The sequence below is a fragment of the Camelus ferus genome, chromosome 8 (genome assembly GCF_009834535.1).
Source record: "Camelus ferus isolate YT-003-E chromosome 8, BCGSAC_Cfer_1.0, whole genome shotgun sequence".
NCBI lineage: Eukaryota > Metazoa > Chordata > Mammalia > Artiodactyla > Camelidae > Camelus > Camelus ferus.
In genome coordinates, this window is record NC_045703.1 from 20728241 (window position 1) to 20751862 (window position 23622).

General features: G+C 40.7%; 1 protein-coding gene across 4 annotated transcripts in view; it reads right to left on the reverse strand.

The window, feature by feature from the left end:
• The window catches only part of UBE3D (ubiquitin protein ligase E3D), a 261385-nt gene that overhangs the window by 167624 nt on the left and 70139 nt on the right, over positions 1–23622 (reverse strand). For 3 of the 4 annotated variants that reach the window (XM_032484518.1, XM_032484516.1, XM_032484515.1), the window contains exon 9: positions 15542–15680. In XM_032484518.1, coding sequence (XP_032340409.1) covers positions 15542–15680 — 139 coding nt within the window. Of the gene's footprint in view, positions 1–15541; positions 15681–23622 lie in introns of those variants that run through there. The other variant, XR_004321822.1, reaches the window with a different exon arrangement.

Below are 23622 nucleotides of genomic sequence, written 5' to 3' on the forward strand. Positions count from 1 at the left end.
GGCATAAAGATTATTTAGAGTTAAAGGCACTTGAAAAATAGCAAGAGCAAGTAAAACACTGACTCTCCTTTTCTTAAAAGCAGGAGATGAAATTCCCACATGAAAGATGTCTTCCCTGAACCAGAAGGAAAGTAACATTCTTATCATCAAGGAAAGTAGAGACTGAAAGAATTCTATACAAAAATAATTACCTTCCTTTAGCCTCTCTACATATAGTTACTTTTCCATAATTGCTTCTCTTTGTTCAACTTACTATCAGAGCCTTTCTTTGGGTCTTCATTCCTTAGGAGGGCTCTTGTGCCACGTAAAATTTATATAAATTTGTCTGCTTTTCTCCTGATCATTTGTCTTATGTCAGTTTAACTCTCAGGGCCAGCCAAAAAACCCTAAGAGGGTAGGGTTCAAAATCTGTCTCCCCTTCAGACAACTTTTAACTTCTTTATGTCATTTTCATTTTCTTAGTTATTTTCCTATCTTTCCTTGAACCATTTATTAAATTTTCATTAGAGTATTTTCACTTGAGGCACTTGTTAATTAATTATTTCCGAGATAATTTTTTTCTTTTCTTCCATTTCTTTCCTGAGTTCAATTAACTCATTTATCTTGGGTTTTGTCCATTTTGCATTTCTGATTCAGGGTAGTTTTTCATATTCTCAGTCACTTATCTGAGCATCCAAAATTCCATTTGGAGTGTGAACGGACAATTTTCTTTTGCTTTGTGGGGAGAATTTTCCTGAATTTATGTTTGTGATTTTTCATTTTCGGATTTTCTGTAAAATTTCTCTACTGACTTGACTTTCCTTTTGTTCATTTTTATGATATTGACAAGCTTTATAAAATTCGCATTTCAAAAAGCGCCCTTTTCTGTCAGTCTAGCAAAGTCTAAGAGCTTTAGTGGGGCTTTCTGTCCCAGTGTCTCAGTGGTGGGAAAGAGGTGTAAGTCCTCTAACTGTGTGACTCTCTTTCATCTTACAGGACCCTAAATTTCCCTTTTCTTCTTCATCCTCTAATTCCTAAAAAGTACTTCATTTCTTCTTGCTTTGTTTTCCCCTCTAGAAGATACCCTTTTGAAAGACCGTTCCATTAAGTGATGCCTACCCTTTTAAATCACACTGGCCCCTTTGTATTGTGTCTGTCTCTAAATGGTGCACCTGCCCCTACAACATCTGGCCCTTTAAATCACATGTACTCTAAAATCCCTTCTCTATACTCCATGCTTTGATCTGCTTGGACATGTTTCTAGCATTTTAAAATCTGGGCTGAATTTATCTTTCTAGTGGCCATTCCAACTCACTCTTAGGTCCCTTTGCTAGCATCTCCTGACACCGTCTGCAGTTTTTTCATTAGCCTGCTTTTGCTCACCAAAAGCCTTGTGGCAGAGTGGCAATGGGGCAGATGTATAGGGAACTGAGCTTTGGAACCTGTTGATATTTTTCCTATGAACTCACAGTTATTTTGCAGTTTGGCATTCTTTGTCTCCAAGTAACGGTAAAGGTGTGGTTTTGTGTAACATTTTCATAGCTGGGAAGATGTTTCATATGGTTTTCACTTTGGGAGGCTGATGACTACACAGCTACCGCTATTTCCTGCTACCTGGAGGTGTTTGGGAACATTTTTAAACTAGGGGTGATCAGAGGATGGAGAAAGAGAGGGATACAAAATTTTTAGTTTAAAAAAATGGCCAGTTAAAGGAGAAAAGCAGGGCTCCAGCTGACCGTTGTCGAGACTGTGGTAACATGAGACGTGGAAACCTGTCATTTAGGTATCCAGGGTCAAACTCAGGCTGTGGCTTCTCTGCTTGGACCTTGACACCTGACAATGCAGAGTTTTGAGTTTTGCTCTGGGAGGGAGGACACAAACAACTTGGTTTACAAAACTGAGAAGTATCATCTTTACACTGAGACTCTCCAAGCCTTCTACCTGATGAAATGAAAGTAATCATCAACTGAAGGATGAAATTTAATAAACTTTCATATACCCAAAGCAAGTTTAGTTTAAATGGATTTTTAAAAGTACCTAAACTCCAAATAGCAAGTTGTGTTTGGACACCATCACTGGGTTAAAAAGAAACAATAAAGTTAAGGAGAAATGAAAAATCCAGTGAACGGTTGAGCTAGCCCTACTGTCATTAAACACAATTTCCTTTCCATTTCACACAACTCTAAAAGTAAAAACAAAGCCACAATCCATTTGCCTCCAAAAAACCATTCTGCAATTTGTGACCTGCACCACTGACAACATTTAGGAGACAGCTAAAAAGGTAGGAGTGTTTAATTCTATTATGACCTAAGGTAGTTCATTCCCTCAACATGATACTCACCCACCCCCACAAAATTTGACTCCAAAGACAGTAATGGTGAAATGTGATGCCAATTACATTAATTATAAAAATGGCCACAACTTGCTTTTATTATTTACAAAGTGCTTTCACACAGGAAGGGTAGTTCTTATTCTCCTTCTACTGATGGAGATTAGAAACCAAGGTTCAATTATAAAGACCCAAAGATGACACTAAAAGTCCCTGCTTTGAATTCTTCAAATATGTGGCAATGACGGATAAAATGTAAAGTAAGAAAATTCCAAGTCCTAGCTACACTCAACAAACAAGTTAAGCATTTCCTTGGACCAGAAGCACACATCACTAAGTCAGTGTGCAGCCAGGGGCCTGATGTGGCTGAAGTCAAGGCCAGGGTCCAGGGTGGGCGGAAAAAGGTTCACGGAAGGAGACCCAAGAAAGTTCCTGCTTTCCATCCGCCTGCTGGAGGTTAGGACTTGCACAGACTCCACATTTACAGAAATGGCAAAAGGCCCAGCTGCCTGCTGGTTTAGTGGGTGATCTGCAGGAAGCCCTAGGATCACCACAGAGACCCATCATTCTGGCCTCGGTGCTGGATGAGGTAGGTTGAAGTAGCTACAAACTACCGGGAAGGCAGAGCAGGTTGTGGGGGCGCTAAGGGGGAGAAAAGAAAACTTACACAAGGTGAGCTTGCAAACCAACATTCTAAAACACATGAGGAAATGGAACCCTGAAATAGCGACAAAATTAACTAGAAGATTAGACAACTCCAGACAAAATTAAAATAACAGAAGAAATGAAAAAGACTTAAAAGCAGGTATGTTTAATAGCCTCAAAAAGATTTTTCAAACTTGCTATCATCTATAGAGAACAGATTGGTAGTTGCCAGAGACGGAGTGGGGGAGGGGCAGGCAAAACAGGTGAAGAGGGTCAGAAAGCACAAATTTCCAGTTACAAAATGTCCTGAGGGTGTAAGGTACAGCACGGTGACTACAGTTAATACTGTATTGTATACTTGAAAGTCGCTAAGAAAGTAACTCTTAAAAGTCCTTGTCACAAGACAAAAAATTCTATAACTATGTATGGTGATGAATGTTAACTAGACTTATTGTGGTGATCATTTTGCAATATGTACAGATACTGAATCACTACATTGTACACCTGAAACTAATATAATGTTATATTCAATTATACCCCAATTTTAAAAAAATTGGTATCTTGGAAATGAAAAAAATACATCCATTGAACTAAAACTCAATAGTTGGGATAAACACCAGCATGAGTGAACTGGACAAGTTAGAAGTGAGGAATTTATCCTGAACACGTACACACACAGACATACACACGAAAGAAGATTTGAGACAGGAGAATAGATTGGAAGACTCCAGTACATGTGTAATAATAGGAGGTCAACAGAAGGAAATGAGGCGGGGAAGATCATGGAGGTTTAATATAGAATAATGGCTAGTGATTTTCCAGAACTAATTAAAGACAGGAGTCCTCAGTTGGAGTGGTCTCAGAATACTAAGTAGAAAAAAATTTTTCTTTAAATCCATGCTTAGACATCCCTGAAAAACTACAGAACATCAAGCATAAAGATAAAATCTTCCAGACCAGTACGAGAAAAGAGATGGATTCCATCTGCAGAGGGACAGCAAATAATGTTACAACAGCTGTCTTATCAACAGAAATAGATGGCAGAAGGCAATGAGTGATAGATCTTCAAACTGAAAAAGTGCTCAGAATTCTCTACTGAGCTTAGCCATCACTCAAGAACAAAATGAAGACATTTCAGACAGAAAGTCTAAGAGAGTTTAGTACACACAGACCATCTGTGAACAGAATACTAAAGGATATGGGATGTCAGACAAAAATAAAGCATGACACAGATAGGTGTATATGTGATGCATAATATAATATTTAAAATTAATCATTTGTTTTTCAGTGAAACAAAAACAGTGGACAATAACAATGGGGCAGATGTGGGGTAAGGGGGAGGAAAGTGCTTAGTGGGTAGTTAAAATACAGTAAGTTTCTTTCTTGCTTGTTCGAAAAATGTAAAGATACTGAACAATTTTGTTTTTACTAGAACACTTTATATATTTAAAAATTCTAAGAGCAATCTCTAAAGAAGAAACCTGTAAGCTATTGCTTCCAAGCCAGCTGAGAAAATCTTTTACAAAGAGATGGAATAACTATCAAGATGACAGAGAACAAGAAAAAAGAAAAAAAAGAAGAAAAGATCAAGTGTGACAACCAAAAACCATATTCCCCACCCACCCACAAAGATGACAGACTTCAGTCCAACTGCATTATTAGTTACAATAATGTAAGTAGATTTAGCTCATCTATTTAAAATAAAAATAGCAAGAACCATGTCTTCTATTTCAATGCTCTATTTCTGCTAAAAATCATTAGTATATTTGGGGAACTTCATGCTGAAAAAGCAGCTGATGGTTCAAATGGACAGTATCTCAGCTGTACATTGCCTTTACAGATGGCTTCCAAGCTGCAGCTAAATGAGAAGGAAACAATAATTTAAGATCAATAGGACCAGAGTCAGAAACACTGGGATTATGGACAAATGTTTATGAAGAACTTCATTCAACTCTAAAGAGACAAGAAAAAAGGCACCGACACATAAACGTGACTTAACGAATTCTTTACTTCAGTTTAGACCGTGTTCTGCTATTACAGCTTCAAACAATACACCAGACAACCTTTTGCATGCTACAGACTAGTCAACCTGCCTTAAATTCTTGAAAGCAAACTTCTGAGGCTCACTGCACAGAGCCCAGACTGAAGCTACAGAAACATTTTCCCTGATGTCCCAACATAATCACTGCTCTGTGACCTTCACTTCCAACTCCTAACCTGGAAGGAAGCCATGCGCTGACCTCTAAGAAGATGCCAGCCTTTGGCTGGATGCTAACCTGTCTTCTTCAGGCTAACTTAACCCACAAGCTTTCACACATCTGTGACTCCTTCAACTCTCGATGATTAGAACCAGTTAATTTTTGAGCTGGAGGAAAGAGACACCAGGGGTCTCGGCAGGTAAGTCACTCGTGCCCAGTGGTACTAACTGCAGGTACAGCAGCTGAGACCAGAACCCAGACCCACCTCCTGCCCCCACATCAGGGCTCTTCCCCGCTACATCAATGTCAGGTCTACAAGAGCAAGGACCAAAGGGAGAAAGTAACTTCATTCTTGTTCCTCATAACTCTACTGGCCTAGCCTAGCCCCCAACACCTTGTCTATTCTACATCCCTTTGCTGAGCAATTAGTGGTTACTAGATGGGCTCATGAGACGTTCTCAGTGGAGGCTTAGAATAGTTTTCCTTCTGATCCATCACTCCCTTGAAAGTTTCCTAAGCTACTACTTCCCCCTCTAGGCAGAAAAGCTCTTTCAAACAACACTGGTAGCTTCCTCCACGGGAAAAGCGACTTCAATCATTTCAATCTTAGTATCTCTGTTTCTAAAAGAAGACACGTATCTTTAGTGTCCTCTTTAAGGAAGCAAGACCCACCACCAGGAAGCCACCTGACTAAATGCAGCCATGCTCAGCATGTGGGAAAGAACCCTTTGTTAATGGCTCGGGCAAGGGGAGAGGCTCACACTTTAGGAAACTTTCTTGGAGTAACCATACTGACAAATAAAATAAATGCAAAGGCAAAACCACTGGAAAATTCCTAAGCCACAGGTGTTTCAGTGGGACCCAGAGTCAGAAACAGAAGTTGAAACTGAAAGTAGAAGAAACCTGAGGGAGAGCAGAGAAGAGAGAAGCAGAGAAATCCAAGGTTGTGCAGAGAACATTCCAAGGGTCCTCCTCTTCCTTTTCTCTCACAGCCTACCCGACAGTGTTTTCCATTCACCTGCCTCTCCATGAAGGGGTGACTTGGGTCTCAGGCAGGAAGAGCCAAGGGCCAGACAGCACCCTGACCCCACTTTGCCTGACCTCTCTTTGTGGCGTAGAAAGGTCTTGTGACAGATTTCATTCTCTTGGAGAGAAAAAGAAAATTACATTATGTGGCTACATCTATGCTCTCCTTCAGTTAAACACTTTCAAGATGTTCAAAAGAAATAAGGATCTAGTCCCTTTAAGGGATAAAGTTAACTTATTCAGCCTGGGTGAATAAATTAGGAACAGCAGGGAACAGACCAAATGACTCTGTGAATCTACTTTCAAAGGAACTTTATAATTTAACCCAACCCCCTCGCTGCACAAAGAAACTGGGATCCACAGAGGTTATCTGGTGAGGCCAGGGTCACAGGTCCAGTGGCGGCAGATCTGAGACTAGAGTTTGCATGTCCGACGTCAGGGTGAGTGTGAGCCTTACCCTGTAAAGGGGAGACGGCTACCGGGGCTGCACGGCTCCGAGGGAGGGAGGATGCTCGGTTCACACTGAAGGGCAGAGAGGTGAGCTACAGAGGTAACTAACACCTGGATCCTACCAAACATCCGAGTGCGAAAAGGAAAGATCATGGTAGAAGGAAAAAAAAAACCAACAGTAAAAGGAAAACTACAAACTTCCTGACAACGATTCAGTTTACTTTCTTCTTAGGGCATGTGTTACATACAGATTCATAAGAAAAAAGGAAGAAAGGAGAAAGATAAGCTATGTGAGGTAGTGACTAGGTGCTCATCATAATTAGAAGTTTTCCCTTCACATGTCTCACTTCAGTAGGAATTTAATCTGTTATCACTTACTTCTTACCTTGCTTCTTGAACACCTTCTTCAGACCCACTTTGGATGTCTGCCCTGATGCGTCTCCCTGGGCTCTCCTCGGAAGCTCCTGGGCTCTCACTGAGGAGTCTGAGGCCGACACTGAAGAAGCAGTACCATCCCCACCTGTGCTCCAGGCCTCCCCACGCCCACCTCAGGGCCAGAGCCACAGATCCTGAGGCCCAGAGACAGGGAGGGCCCTCCAGTCACACAGGAGCCTCAGGCCCTGCCAGGCCTTCTCTGCCCACCAGGCATGAAGGACTGAGGGGTTTAATTTGAAGATTCTACATTTTGGGGCTAAAAGTGCAAATAAGGCTTGCTCTGCTAATGAAAACCAGGCTATATTTTTTCATCACGAGTATGTATTTTCCTACAAAGTCAGGGAAGAAAAGTTAACTTGTTAAAAGCAAGAAGACAAGACAGAGACAGCATTATTGACTTTCTGAGCGATGCCTGTTTCTACTTCTCTCATTAAGGGCAAAGCCAGAGCCCCCCAGCCTGACCAGGCCCCCCACCTCACCCCAGGGGCAGCAGCTTCTCAGCATAAAGTCCAGTAAAGGCCACAGAAGGCCTAGGAGGGGTCCCGCTTCGCCTACAAGCCCAACTCCTCAGTGGGGATAGAAATTTCTAAGGAGCAGGGCCTGCGGCAGGGAATCTGGGAATCCGGAAAGGGGGCTGGCAGACAGGAGGGAGCAGTGACCTGGGCTGGCTGAGCATCTGGGAGACTCCGGGCTCTCTGCCCAGCCCCCACCACTTTGTCTGCGGAGTGTGGCAGGCGATACAGCAGAGTCCAGTGTGCAAGGGGGCAGAGGATGGAGAATTCAGACTGGAGGACTGGAGGAAACTAAGGAGACCCGCTTATTTCCCTAAACCGCAGAAGGCCCTGCAGGGCAGAAAGGAAAGAAGACGGCAGCCTCCTCCTTTCACACCCAAATTGCTGAGGCAGTTCTCAGAAGTCTGCTTTGAGGAGAGAGACGGAAAATAGCCAGAGCAGTAATCACTACCTTTAAGACTGGTTCCCTAAATACAACGAGCGGCACTCACCTCCTGATTATCTCTGCCCACTGAGGAAGCAGGCGGCAGCAGGAGAGAAAGAGGGCTGGCGGGCCTGGGGCCTGAGGGCGCCCACGCTGCACCCTCCCCAATCTCCGGGAGGCGCACAGGGATCACCGCAAGGGCTGAGCAGAGGTGAGTGCCTGCTCATCTCAATGCAGCTCTGGCTGCCTCCTGATTCCATGTGCAGTAACCCTTGGACATCCGGAGTGGCTCTCAGCCTGCCTCCCTCCCTCCCATTCCCCTCTAATGACAGGACCCTTGTTTGTAAGTCCCCAAGAGCCTTTGACAGTCCCTGGGAAGGGACTGTCTTCATGCCAGGGATGAAACGCAGCAAAGAGCAGAATACCACCAGTCATGGAGCCCCAGCATCTCCAGTGAGGCCAGTTTTATACTCAGATGTACTTCTGTGTGTATATGAGTAGACAGATAGACAGACAGACACTAACAAGAACTACTCTAAATTGTCAATACTGGTTATTTCTGGTGATTTGAATTCCTTTTACATTTTTCTGTATTTTCTAATTTTTTTTTCATCAAAGTGATTATCTTTTTATAATCAGTTTATAAAACATGGTCTTCAAAGATAATTATGGCTTTAATCCACCTAGACATGAACATGGTGTACAACAGGCAAGACTGTTTATATGGTGCAATGTCAAAAAGCAGATAGAGAAAACGTGGTACAGAGATAGGAACTTCACTCTCTTTTTCCTGCCACCCCTTTGTTGCTACTCATACGTAAAGTTTGCAGGCCTCTGCCTCCCAATTCTTGGAGCCACTGCAGATTTTACACATCTAAAAAAAATTCTTGAGTTTACAGTTTTTTTTTAAGAGTATTTGGGGGGGGGATTAGGTTTGTTTGTTTGTTTATTTATTTAATGGGGCTTGAAGGAAGACCCATGCACGCTAAGCACATGCTCTACCACTGAGCTATACCCTCCCTCCAAAAAAGGTCTTAAGTTTAAACAACTTCAAACTTCATACAATCAAAGCCTTTCACCTAACACGCCAACTAATGGCCAAATGACTAAACCAAATTTTTTTGTGTCATTTTGTTTGCTTCTCTGTTGATACAGATATTAACAAGCAGTGAAAAAGCTGGTTGAGAGAATTATTTGTAAAATTATTAATTTCTGAACAATCGAGAAGCTGAATACGGCTGACCCTTGAACAACGTGGGGATTAATCTGTGTATAATTATAGCTGCCCCTTCCCCATATCTGCGGTTCCTTTCCATCAGCGCATTCAGCCAACCACCGACCGTGTAGTACTGTGGTATTTACTACTGAAAAATATCAGTGTATAACTGGAATCGTGCAGTTCAGACCTCTGTTGTTCAAGGGTCAATCATACATGGTTTTACATCATGGAAATGGTGACACTTAGGTATCAGTGGGTTTCTTAAAGTTAAAATCAAACTACATACAAGTAACATAACTAGTGGAGAATGCCTTCTCTGGAACAGTATATGGGACCCTTATTCACAGTGTTTCATCAGCTTCACCTCTCCCCACTGAATAGCGTGTGATTTCAAATCCCTCTAGGGCTGAGGAAATACCCCTGACCAGCCTTATCAGGTGGTAACACATAAGCTCTATAAAGCTCTTTTGTTTCTCCTTTTCTACATATTTTCACCGCATTATACAACCACTTAGCAGATACATAAAAATTATAATCTCATGAAGTTCAACTTATTTGCCAAGATCTGTAACACTTGAGAACATTACTCATACTGCTCCCATGGCTGAAGGTTGTGGTCCTCCAAAGGATGATATTAATAAAAGAGATACTGTTGCTGCCATATGGTAAAAATAAGATGTACAACACCCAGGGCTATTAAAGATCCATTTGGCATTTTCTTTGATGCAACTGCCATGAGATGGAAAACATAATAGACTCAGAACCGGAGGACCTAGGTTGGAAACACAGCCCTGCATTTTGGTAGTTCTGTGACCTTGCTTACATTATTTACTTTCTGCCCCTTTAAAATGGGGGTTATTGTGAGGATCTTTAAAAGAATAACGACTGTGAAAACACTGAAAATTATTCTAGAATACAGCAATCTACTGTGGCAGGGGGAGGGAAGATGCTTCAATTCTGCAGTTGTATGGAGGGAGGGGAAGACGCTTCAATTCTGGGCTTCTATGCCCTGGAACATCCCACCCACACAGTTTGCCAGGCGTGGAGCAGCTGGGTGGAGCTGGAGTTAAGTAAGGTAAGGTGTGGGAATGGACAAAAAGAGGTTTCATGAGCTGGGGGCTCAAGGCGGGGAACACTTCTGATCTCTCTGTTGACTATAAATTTCCCAGGTAGACTCCTCCTGGGAATTCTCAGAGGGAGTAAAGCATCAGTTAGGAGACAGAGTTTAGCCAGATGGCTCAGTCTATTTTGTGTGTTTTTTGTGGGGGGAGGTCATTAGGTTTATTTATTTATTTATTTTAATGAAGGTACTGGGGATTGCACCCAGGACCTTGTGCGTGCTAAGCATGTGCTGTTCCACTGAACTACACCCTGCTCTCCCTCAGATGGTCAATCTATTCATGGAAGCCTTTGCTGTGTTATTACATGGCTACACCATGTTTAGAGTGGATGAGACCCAACTGAAATAGAACAGACAACAGGTGCAGACAGGGAGAGCAATGCTCAGGCAGGGGCCTGCAGGGCCTCCAGACGGATTCAGTGTGTACCACGAGGGGCCAAAGGCAGGTCTGGTTCCTGTTGTCCCATTCTGACCAAGGTGGCCCTGACCAGCAGGGAGAACCATCTATTCACTACAGGGAGAGATGGTATCCTTTTGACCATCAATGGCTAACCCTACCACACTATTCCTTCTGGAGATAAACAGGACGGCCACAAAGGATGCACACTTGAGTACTCTGCCTCAGTCACGGTCATCCAAATCTTTCAAGATTGGGCAGGCCTAGGTCTCCCCATCTCTGTTCTGAGAGCACTAATCCCATAAAATGCCCCTAGAAAAAGTCTTCCTGATACCAAGTACATTTGGGAAATAATGCTTCCCAAATATTTACTATATTCTTCAACTAGGAGGGTCGCATTGCCCCTTATACACATGAAAGGCCCTGAATAGTTTTGAAGCTAAAAAACAAAACAAAACAAAACAAAAAAAAACTTTGTTTAACCACACTTATTTTAAAAGGTAGCATTTCTGGTGGTTAAGAATGGGGCAGGGGCTGTTTCTGGAGCCAAGCTTTGTACCCCCATTCCTCCACTTACTAGTTGTGTGAGCACAGGCAAGTTCAACCCTCTGGCTCAGTTTCTGTACCTGTGAAACTGGAATAATAATATACTGTCCCCATAGTGGTAAAAATGAAATGAGCTAAAAAAAAAGTACAAATCATTGACAACAGGGCCTGAAATACAAAAAGCACTGAATAAATATTAGCTATTATAATCTGCATTATTATTATCTGACAGTTAATATCTGATTGTTCTCTATAATAGCTATTTATATCCTAAGGAACCTGTGTCCCATAGAATAGGGGAGGGAAATAGGGAAAATCACGTGTAGCACAAAAAGCCTAAGACAGGAATCAGAATTTCAGTCCCCAAATCAACTTAGCCCTCCTAGGTCTGTACCTTATTAATAAAAACAAGGTCATTAGACGAGTTGATCCTTCCAGCTACAAAAGTCCAGGAAGCTAAGAGAGAGGCATAGTACCACTGAAACCAGCAGCCCCTACCCAGTCCTGGATCCAACCTGGGTGCCTTTAAGGTTCTACTGTCCAGACACCTTTTCAGATTTAAAGTTGCTATTGCAGGACTTTGGGCTGAGAAGCTGGCTGCTGCTCAGCAAGAAGGATGTGGAAACCGCCTTCCGCCCGCTCCCTGCAGAGTTCTGAAGCCCTGGCCCAGAATCAGAGCAGCAGCAGTCCCGGAGGTAGCAGCTGCAACCTCCCCATTCTAGATTTCGTCAGCACACCCAGCCCCCTCTGCCTCGGGGTCTGGCACCAAAGCCTCATTCCTGTTTCCCCTCCTGTGGTCTCCAGTGCCCAGAGGGCAGACCCGCATACTGGTCACTGCTGGCCCTGGAACTTGCCAACTCCGGCCAAAGGCTGAGCTCTTCTTCCGTCTTTCTCTTTTGTACAAAGCCCCAGGCGGTAATTTCAGATACGCATCAGTGCTCAATCTTGTTGACATATCTTAAATCTGGACTTGCCCTCTTGAGTCCACCCTGTCCCAGCAGGGAAAAAGCTGCTGCTCCTGCCCCTGTGTGTCTACTGCTCACGCCCAAGCTCAGTCTTTCAGACTTCTCCAGAATGTCGGCTAGCCACACCAGTCTGCTTTTCACTTGTGATGTCATCCATCACCCATCTATAGCCAGCCATCTAATAATTATCAAGTGCTTCCTACATCACTAGGTCCTAAGTTCTAGTGATGCAACACTGAGCGTAAACATTCTCCCTGGTCTCGTGCGACACACGTTTTAGGAGAGGCAAAAAGATAAACAAGCATATGAACAAAGATCACTTTAAATAGTGAAAAATGCTATGAAGAAAATAAAACAAGGTTAAGGTTACAGAGTAATGGGGATGGGGAGATGGGAATTCAGTGACAGGGGCTCAGTTTCAGCCTCTTGGGCGAGGGGACATCTGAGCTGAGACCTGAAGGACAAGAGGACTCAGCCATGCCAAGCGGTGGTCCAGAGTGTTCTTCTGGAAGCAGAGAGAAGGGCCAGTGCACAGACCTTCCAGCCAGGACCTGCTAGTGATGGGGAACAGGAAAAAAGGCAAGCGTGGCTAGACCAGAGGGCTGCAACCACTGCAGTACATGCTTAGCGAATACAACAGTGATTCTCAACCAAATCCTACATTCCTGTTTGCTCATAATCATACCAGGGATATTAAGGTACTGTAACAGAGCGGAAGTGAAAATTGTAACAAACCCACCAAAAGAGATCCCTGCTAACCTGAAAGAAATGTTATCCTGTAATTTAAGAAGTCAGAATTTCACATATGTTAATAGCTCTAATTAATAAGATAAACCCTTCCTTTGGGGATTTGGCAGTGAAAACAGCTCAAGCAGGAGTGCCATCTGAATCCTCAGAAACCTAAAATAACATTTTTGCAGAAAAGGAAGCATTGCTCACAGTGACTGACTCGGCCGGGAAAGTTGGAGAACTGGAAATGTAAAGATGGTATCTTTACCAAGTGTCATTCTACTATTTTACAGCTCTTGCCAACATAGCTCTTTAAAAAAATGTGCACTAAAGTGAGCTTCCAATTGAAAAACTAAGCCCCCACTACAGGCAAAATTAGCAGCTCCCTTCCTTGCCACTGTAATAAAAGATGAAGTAAGTGTTGCAAAGATGAAAAAGCAGAGCACCTCGTTCTCATCCTGCTGGACATCCTCCCCTTTTCACCGATCCTTTATCTTGGAGTGAAGACCTGCATAGGGAAGTCGATTCCTGGTGTGTTCCTGATGAGAAGGCATCTTTCCAGGGGCAGCAGCAGGGGACAAATTCTTTTTAGCAGACATTGTTCATGAACCTGGGCCAAGTGTCTCTGTCCCTTTGAAACTGGGAAAGTGTAAGTGCTCCTAAGAATCATACTCAGCAAATGTGCTGAAACAGATGGAGCACAGTCATGAAGAGAGAGGGACATCCCGTAATTAACATCCAGCTCTCAGAGCTCCTGTGATGAAAGGAGCCAACAGCAGTAGCACCAAGAGCAGCCGGGCTTCTGTGCCTATGGGTTTAAGCTGGATTCCCTGTCTCCTGGAGAAGAAATACAGATTGCACCTCCTCTCAAATCCCCCACACCCAGTCTAGATTACTCTTTTACCTTTCATCACTTTAAGACCTGCGTGGAGGCTACTCTGTAATAAGTATTATCCTCCATTTATATCACACCTGGATGATCATTCTGTCTTCCCCGAAATACTGTAAAATCCTGCAAGTCAAAGTCCTCTCTTTTGCTTCCCACTTATCCACCATATAAAAACTTCAAACAGCGTATGAGGGAATGAAATAAAAAATAACTGTCTTCCAGCCTCCCTCCCCAAAGATAACCATTGTTAATTTTCTCGCATCTCCCTTCATAAATGCTTGTGGGCATGTTCAAATTTTTGTGTTATTCAATGTTCAATCCAGAGAGCAAAACTTAGAAGCAATATGGACTGATTCTGAATCAGCTCCCATTGCAGTACACAAATAATTACAAATGACTACAAAGTAAGGGGTGTTGTGGGTATTCCAAAGTAGATACGACCACTCAGTCCACCTCCCAGGACCTCAGTGACCATTGCATCTGGGGAGCAGATGCAGTCATCCCGGCACACGCCTGGTGAGTCCAGCTCTGGCTCTAATCTGCTGGGTGTTCCCTGGCCACCTGACTCCATCTCTCTGGATCTCAGTTTCCTCTCCTACAAAAGGAGAAGGTGTTCTCTATGGTCCTTGAATCCAGGACCGTGAAGTTGATAATCGAGTAATGATAAACTCAGTACCCCACAGCCAAGGTCTGCAATGTGTGTCAGGAAGAAGGTCACAGAGATGATCACTGCAGCAGACTATCAGGAGGAGAGCGATGCAGATCATTATGGAGCAAGTGCTTGGGGTTGTTTGTTTGACCAAATTCCAGAGCTATAATTCATAGGAAAATCCACATGCCTTGTTTTACCACAGAGTCGCACCAAGCAACACATGCTGATTCTGGAGTTATCTTAGGACACACCAGCAACCCTTCAGAAGTAGAACCAGCCCACGTTCACTCGTTTCTCACCAGCCTCAGGGCTTCAGAATGTTTTCCCATTGCCAAGAGTCACAGATGTTCAGGAACATTTAGTAGCTATAGGGTCACAACTTAAGTGACTAGTTAATACCTGAATTCTCACATGCAACCTCAGTGACACGTAGCTGCCTACCAGGGAAGGGGGCTTCTTGCTGGTCAGTCCACATATGCTGTTCTGTTCTGTTCTGTTCTGTTGTGACCATGTGCTTTACCAGGAGTAGAGATAAACACCCAGAGGAGGGAGACGGTGGTGAGGGAGGGACCAGGGAGAGAGGGAAAGGTGCCAAGGGTACGTAGGACTTGATCACTGTTAACACATCCATTTAGCAATGTGACTGCAAGCTAAAAGCAGCAAAGACATTAATGATGGTGGAAGATCTTTGTTCTAGGGCAAAGCTGGGAAAAGGAAAGAGTCTTTGCTAAATATTCCTGCCTTTTCTCTCAGAGGCAGGAAAGACTGAGATTAAGAGCAGAAACCCTGGAGTCAGAGAGACGTAGGTTCAGCTACCACTAGACAATGACCCAATCAATTTTGAGCCTCCGTTTGTCCATTTATTTAAGAAGAGACAGACAAGGCAATATATGCATTGTGCTTATTATCATTATCGTGTGGAACTGTGGATTTCCATGGGCTACTTCCTGTGAAAGACAGGATCCTTAAAACACAATTATGGGTAAAACTGTGAAGTCGCACCCTGGTAAAGGAGCCATTCCTTACCTGGAAAGAATTCATACAGCGGAGGGACTGAGGCAGTGCGGCGTTGCTCCTTGATAATATCAACAGCAGCTCCAAGCAGGTTGCAGAGGGCAGGGTCAGACAGTGCACGCTGATGTCACTTTCCCATGAGCTGGCAAGCCTGAAAACACACCGAGATGTGCAATTTCAGCTTTGCATCTGGTCATAATTATTTCAAAAATCTGACGTGAAAGAAAACGTTCAGTTGTGGGATAAAAAAAAGGAATTTAAAAAAACCAATAAAACACCTTAAAATATATACATATATATATATTTGCCTTTCTATATACTTCTCTCTGTGAAGGTACGTTTAACAAAATCAGTGGTGAATTCTGGAAGTTTAGAGAGCCTCTGTGGTTGAGGGCACAGTGGATTTTAACACCTCACATGACAAGGCACAGCAGATGGTTTAGTTGTGGGATCCATCAGCTTACTCAGGCTGATTCATTTCCGACACGTGGTGGGGAGTTAGCTCCTCTTTCAAGCATTCGCCTACCAGCTGGAATGAAATAGGACACTGTCCATCTTCCTAAAAAATGGCCTACTTTCAGCAAGCTGCACGGTTGAGTGCCTTTTCTGTGTTTTAAAAATTATTGTTTTATATTTAATGACTATGTTAGTCTTTCTGCTTTTAATAATGATATTCTCGATGTTTCTCTGGACTGGAAATAAAAATCTTGCTGTCTTTGGTAAATGTCAAGTCATACTAATTAATTAGCAGGGGCTTCATGTTCTTTCTCCCCTCCACCTTCCTTGTGCCCCTACAACCCAGTTACTTTCCACTCCTTGAACTGTGTCACACGACATACCCTGTGTCTCGCTCACACAGTCTTCTCAGCCTAGAAGGCTGTTACCCTTCCCAGGTGAACTTCTGTTTATCCTACAAGACCCACTTTGGTATCATTTTCTTGGAGACATCCTGCTGGTTCTTATGAGAATTAACTACTTGCTTAATACAACACTTACTAGGCACCCTCCTTGTATTCTTATTTAGGCCCTGTCTACACCCCTGACTCATCCTAGATCAGACCTGAGCAACCAGGGCCTGTGGATTCCTCTAACTTTGCAGCTAGTGTGGAAATGAAGATTAGACTAGTGGTGGTGTTTCTCTGTCACACCCAGGTATTCACTTTTTATGGGCTAGAAGAAATATCTATTTTTTTCGCTTATATTTGTATGATCCATAAACAATTTAAGTTTTCAGAATTTATACCACCTACCCATTGCCCACAATAGGGCTGTCTAAAGCTATTTTCATCCTGAAATTTTTTTTAACATTTTTTATTGATTTATAATCATTTTACAATGTTGTGTCAAATTCCAATGTAGAGCACAATTTTTCAGTTACGCATGAACATATATATATTCATTGTCACATTTTTTTCTCTGTGAGCTACCATAAGATCTTATATATATTTCCCTGTGCTATACAGTGTAATCTTGTTTATCTATTCTACAATTTTGAAATCCCAGTCTCTCTCTTCCCACCCCCCATCCCCTTGGCAACCATAAGTTTGTATTCTATGTCTGTGAGTCTATTTCTGTTTCGTATTTATGCTTTGTTTGTTTGTTTGTTTGTTTTTAGATTCCACATATGAGCGATCTCATGTGGTATTTTTCCTTCTCTTTCTGGCTTACTTCACTTAGAATGACATTCTCCAAGAGCATCCATGTTGCTGCAAATGGCGTTATGTCGTTGGTTTTTATGGCTGAGTAGTATCCCACTGTATAAATATACCACATCTTCTTTATCCAGTCATCTGTTGATGGACATTTAGGCTGTTTCCATGTCTTGGCTATTGTAAATAATGCTTCTATGAACATTGGGGTGCAGGTGTCATCCTCAAGTAGGGTTCCCTCTGGATATATGCCCAGGAGTGGGATTCCTGGGTCATATGGTAAGTCTATTCCTAGTCTTTTGAGGAATCTCCATACTGTTTTCCACAGTGGCTGCACCAAACTGCATTCCCAACAACAGTGAAGAAGTTGTTTTCTCCCCAGCCTCTCCAGCATTTGTCATTTGTGGATTTTTGAATCTGAAATTTTTTTTTAAGTGTACTGAGAAGGTTTTTGCTTTTTCTGAATTGTATCTCTTGTCTCAAAGAGTGTCACTGGATACTGTCCTGGAGCATGAATGTCCCCTGGGAGCTCAATTGTTAATCCCCCAAACCTCACCAGGGCTCATCATGCCACAGACCATCAGTACAGGGTGTCCCAAGGTAAAGGGACCATGGCACCTGGGCTGGAGCCACAGGAGCTCATAATTAAGGATCCTGCCAATCAGAGAGTATCTTCAAGGCATGTTAACTTTTCATCATTTTCTACTCCTCTTTTGGCAGGAATTATATTTGCAAGAGAAAGGGGAAATGGTGAATTAAACAAATTACTTTTAGGACAGAGTTGTCTTAGTTTGTGGCTATAACCTGCTCTCTGTATGGTATGCTTAAATTTCACAAATCTTAGGTCATAGGTTTCTTCTGACTATCATCTCACCCTCATCCAGACAGGGGCCAGGCACTCTATTTATGGTCACTATCTCTAATCCAAGAGCAGCCCTGAAAGGCAGGCATGATCATCACATTTTAAAGTTGAGGAAACCAAAGGTTAGAGAGGTTAATTGATGGCCCAACAGCACACAGCTAGTGGATGATAGGACCAGGATTCACTCAGCCCGAATTCAAAGCCTGCTCTCTACCCACTGTACTATACTGATGGCTGAGGACACTGTACGTAACATTACCCTCTCCAAGCAAGCCACAATTGGGACCTTAGCAACAGAATCTGCCAATGCCTCCTCCTTCTATATGTTAACTCTTTAGCTTGTAAAAGATAGTTAAGAGTATTTTCATTTTCTGTACCAAGTTATTTTATCCTTCTTAAGCTGCCACTTTATTACATATATATTCTAAAACTTGAACAAGAAAAGTGGTAAGATGGATATGGGAAAATACTCATATGTCATGGTAAGTGAAAATAATTACATGGTGAGAAAAAAAATTTGAAGGCAACACAATAAATATAATAATGTATTTATTAGAGGAATAACCTATGTTTTACATTTTCTTCTTTATGCTTTCTTATGCTCCAACTGTTATTTTTTATAATCAGAAACAAATTGTTACAATGTCAATGTGATTTATTGTGTAGACAAAAGAATGTATGCCTACTTAAAGGTATCAACATGCTAATAAGTGGCTAAGGTGGGATCTATCAAAAAGGACCCTGAAATAGAGAATAAAATACTGCTGTGTCACTCACCAGCAAGTGATCTTGGACAAGCCAAGTTTCCTCATCAGATCTTGGAGCTTACACATAGCCTATCAAACCACCAAGATTTACACAAAGGGACACTCATTATACTGATGATAACCAAAGTCACAAAGAAAAAATCAATTAGTTATACATGTTAGTCATTCATGTTTCTATATAATTGCAGTTACTTGCATGTTATGTGAATCCAAAATTGGCATTTTAAACCTAATCTTAAAATATTCTGTGATTTAATGATTTTTATCCCTCCTGAAGCTTAGAAAGGTGAAAAATGTTGTCCTGATCACATAGTCAGTGATAGAAAAGAAATGTGAGCATGTTCCTCTCTACCTAAATCTCATACTTTTTTTGCTATAGCATAAACAAGGTAAAGCATACTCGATTTTTTTTTTAACAAATTCTATTAAAACAAATTGAGGACCCAAGGGCAAATAATGAGATAAATTTTAGATACAATAGAACATTTCATTTTTTAATAATCTGAATAGCCTTATTTTTGAAATCAGACAATCCAGCTGGACCTAATATGACTCAAATTCCTAGTACTCATCCTGTCTTCTCTTTTCCCACAGTATACATTTCATGGGTCCCAGCACATATTTTTTCAATGTTAAGATTTACAAATTTTATCTATAATTTTAATTGCATAAAATATTGCTTTAATCATATGAAACATCCATATACGTGGACAAGGAGAGAAAGTAATACATGAAAAATGAAAGCAGTTGTTTTGGAAAGTTAGAACTACAGATAAATTTCCCCCCAAACTTCAGTTAATGTTTTCACTTTTTTTTTTAATTTAGGAAGAAAGAAATAAAGAAAAGAGAGCAGGAAGGAAAGAAGGAGAAAATTCATTTTATCTTAAAATTACCAAATTGATTATGTGTTATTTAGGGCTTGTACTGTTTAAGCCAGAAGTGATGTTTGAGACTATCCACTCATGGCTCAAATATTAATACAAATTTCTGTTAATGATATAAACATTTTAAGAAACAGAATCATAGCAATCCAGAATCTGGATTATTTTCTTGTATTTCCTATAAAGACATCATAGATCTAAATCGTATTAGACCTAAATCAGTAATCGTCCCCTATAAAATCAACAAGATACTTCAAATGAAATAAGGAACTAACCATCAATTGAAACCTTTTCTGTAGTTTTTAAAGTACTGGGAGACGAAAAGCTTTCCTAGGAGACCAGAGCTGTCAGTCAGGTGACCTTAGTCTAAGAGACCAAATGCAAGCAGAGGACACAGCATCCTTATTTCTAAACTTCTGCTTTGACAAAATTCCCTAGAGAAGCAACTATGGCCTATCTATTTTTACAGAGGCAACAAGAAGGGGGAAAAAGTCATCTTCCATCACTTCTACCAAAAATGACGAAATTGAGAATGAATCAAACACAAATCAGTATTAAAAAAAGAACTTGAAAAAGGCGATACAGACTTCCAGGAAACAGAGGTCGTTTAATGTAACAAAGGCAAAAAAGACAAATTGAGATGACATAACAACTCTCCCAGAAGTTACAATTATATCAAGAGCCTAATACAGTATAAAAGAGCTCAACATGAAAATAAATTATGACATTTCTAATGATATCAATTCTAATTATGAAGTTTCTGGCAGGCATGTTCATAGGGTCAGTTCTCTTCTTTAGTGATAATGATAATGCCAGTTCTATGTTCTTAACAGCTGGTATCTTGCAATAATACAAGCATTTATAAAAACAGAAACAGACTCACAGACATAGAAACAAACTTATGGTTAACAGCGGGGAAAGGGGGTTGGAAGGGATAAATTGGGAATTCAAGATTTGCAGATACTGAGTGCTATATAAACAACAAATTTCTCCTGCATAGCACAGTAAACTATATTCAATAACTTGTAATAAGCTATAATGAAAAAGAATATGAAAAGAAATACATGTATATGTATGACTGAAACATTATGCTGTACACCAGAAACTGACACAACATTGTAAACTACTGAACTTCAACTAAATTTTTTTTAAATTTTTAAATAAAAAAAAGAAAAAAATCTAAGAAACTACAACAAACCCATACACCATAGGGTTATTTATTTTTGAATGGTATTGTTAAACAAAACATTTAGAAAAAATTTTTAAAGCTTTCTTAAAGAGAAGATATCCTTGTTCACATTTTCCTGCATTCCGTTACCAGAGGAAAGTGGTCAAAAAAGTGACTGAGAAGTGCATTTTCAATCCTTTAATCACTTTCCCGAGTAACTAAAGTCAAGGTATGATGGGTGGGATGTAATAAATTAGATCCACTCTGACAACATTCTCATAAGTAAACCTCTTACTGGGCCTCACTAGCTCCCCTGTCCCATCAGGGGCCAACTCAGCCAGCACTTCCATCAATCAACACTATCCACTCTGTCCCACAGTTTCAGTCCTTTGCAAATGTGGATGTACAAGTGTTTATGATACATAAAGTACAAAGCAAGGGTTTAAAACTTCTTTTATTATTTCCTAGCCCTGGTATATAACAAATAGGTTTTCTTCATTTTTCAATTCAAGTTGGTTGGCTGTGACTGTGTTGAGATGTCCACTGAAACCATGTGGGGGGTCTCAGCAGAAAAGAGAGATGTGATCTATGGGAGGTCTATCAGCCCCTGGCTTCAGAAGGGGTGTATCCTGGTGGTCTGCACCATCCAACCCTCTCCTCCCCTGCCTTTATTAAATACCGTCATCTTCATGTACCTGGCCACTCTCACACCTCTTCCCAAGTCCAATCTCAGATGGCCTTCTCTTGAAAGGCCAGACACCCTTCCTTCACGAAGAGGGCAGCTGGCAATGGTACACAGCTCATTCAGATGAATTGGGTTTGGCCCAAATTGGTAACCTAGTTATGAGCAACTGGATTGCATAACCCTAAATCACAAGTGGTTCTCTCTGACTCATCCAAAGACAAATCTCAAAGACTAAAAATTCTGCCCCTTCATGAGGACAGATGAGAATCCAAATGCCAGGATCACTGACTTATTCAGTGTCCTTGATTTTAGAGAACGTCCTCATGATGACTTCAGACCTTCTGTGAAGAAGTCACATGTCAATGTCACCCTGGCTGCCACGCCCATTTCAGGTAAGGTAAGAGAATCCATTTCCAAGTTATCTTGTCCTTTCTCTAAACTTAAATTCAATTCCCCTGTAACAACTTGATTCTTCTGTAGCTTACTAAAATGAATATAAACAATAAGATGTACTAGGTCAAGCCATATTATCTCCTAAATTTTATATCTATCATTTATCCCTTAGCTGACCCTAAAGAGATGTGATTATAGAAACTGGTAAGTATCCTCCAAAGTTCTATTCATAGGTTTTATGGATTAATAAGTATCCCCTAATCAGTGTCTTAAGTCAAAAAGGGAAATATTTAATTAAATTTTTCCAAGGCAGAATTAAATCTTGTTAAATGAAAGCATTTGGAATGTAAGGGGAATTTCATAGCAAATGTCCAACAGTCACAATTTTTTAAAATTATTAAATATATAGCTTCTCTTTCCTTGCCACCATACCCTAGAAATGAGCTATCTCTGATAACAGGCTTTCACGATTCTACATTTTGTTCATTTTTGGTATCCAAAGTGTGAGAAAGACACTTAAAATGTGGGTAATCATCACTGGATAGTGTATGTGTATGTAACTGGGGTGGGAGTGGGGCGTTAAATACGGGATATTTAAGAAATCAGTATTCTCAAAAAGTTTTAAAGTTATTCTCAGAAACTGGTGAAAGGCAGTTAAGCACCTGAATTTACCAGCGTTAGTTGAGCTAGAAAAGCTAAGTTACCTTTTTTTTTTTTAACAGCAATACATCCCACTGTGAATATAAAAATATTGCCATCCTCTGAACAAATTTATATTGTAATGAGAAATTATTTGTGACTGTTAAAATGAGGAAACCTTGAATTTTTTAGCCTAGGAAATAGGAAGAAAGCAACACAATGTTTCTTGATGGTCCAACTAAAAAAAAAGCTAATATTCAATTTTTTTTAAATAACAAAAATACTTCATTTATAACCGAAGTACTTTTGTTAAATTATTGATACAAACATTCAAAATATATAAATTGCTTGCTTTAGTTAGTTAAATGTATTTTTTTTCAGTGAAAGTATACTTTTGATACCTAGTTCATCTCTTGTTAACATCTCAAACATCATCTTCAGTTCTGCATTCTAATTACTTACAACACTGGGTTTTAGAAATGAGAAAAATAAGTCACTACTTCAAAATATGGAAGCCCCCAAAGTCAAGATCTAAATGATGACTGTAGATCTATACTGACATGTAAAGACAGTCACAAAGTTTTGACAAGTTATAAAAAAAGCACAAGCAAAATAAAGAACAATATATACAGCTAAAATTAATTTATATAAAATTTAATCTTCTAATCGCATCTTTCTGTGTATATGCAAATAAAGAGATATATACAAGGAAGAGAGGCAAAATGTTAACTGCAGTTTCCTGTGGAGGCTGAAATTATAAGAATTCTCCTTGCTCTCTTATACTATAGTTTCCTGTATTGTTTCAAATGTTTACAGTGAATATGACTAGTTCAGTGATCATATAAAAAGTCAAGCCATTTTCATTTTGAAAATATATGAAAGGAAGCCTATCTCTGAATGTTTAAAATGTTAACATTATATAAAGTAAAATTAGGGTGTTTTTTTTGCAAGAAATCAACCAAATCATCTTAACAAGTACTTTAAATCTTAAATTTACTGGAAACTAATGTAATCAGTAGTCTTTTCCATGAAAAAAGGTTCTTGAGATG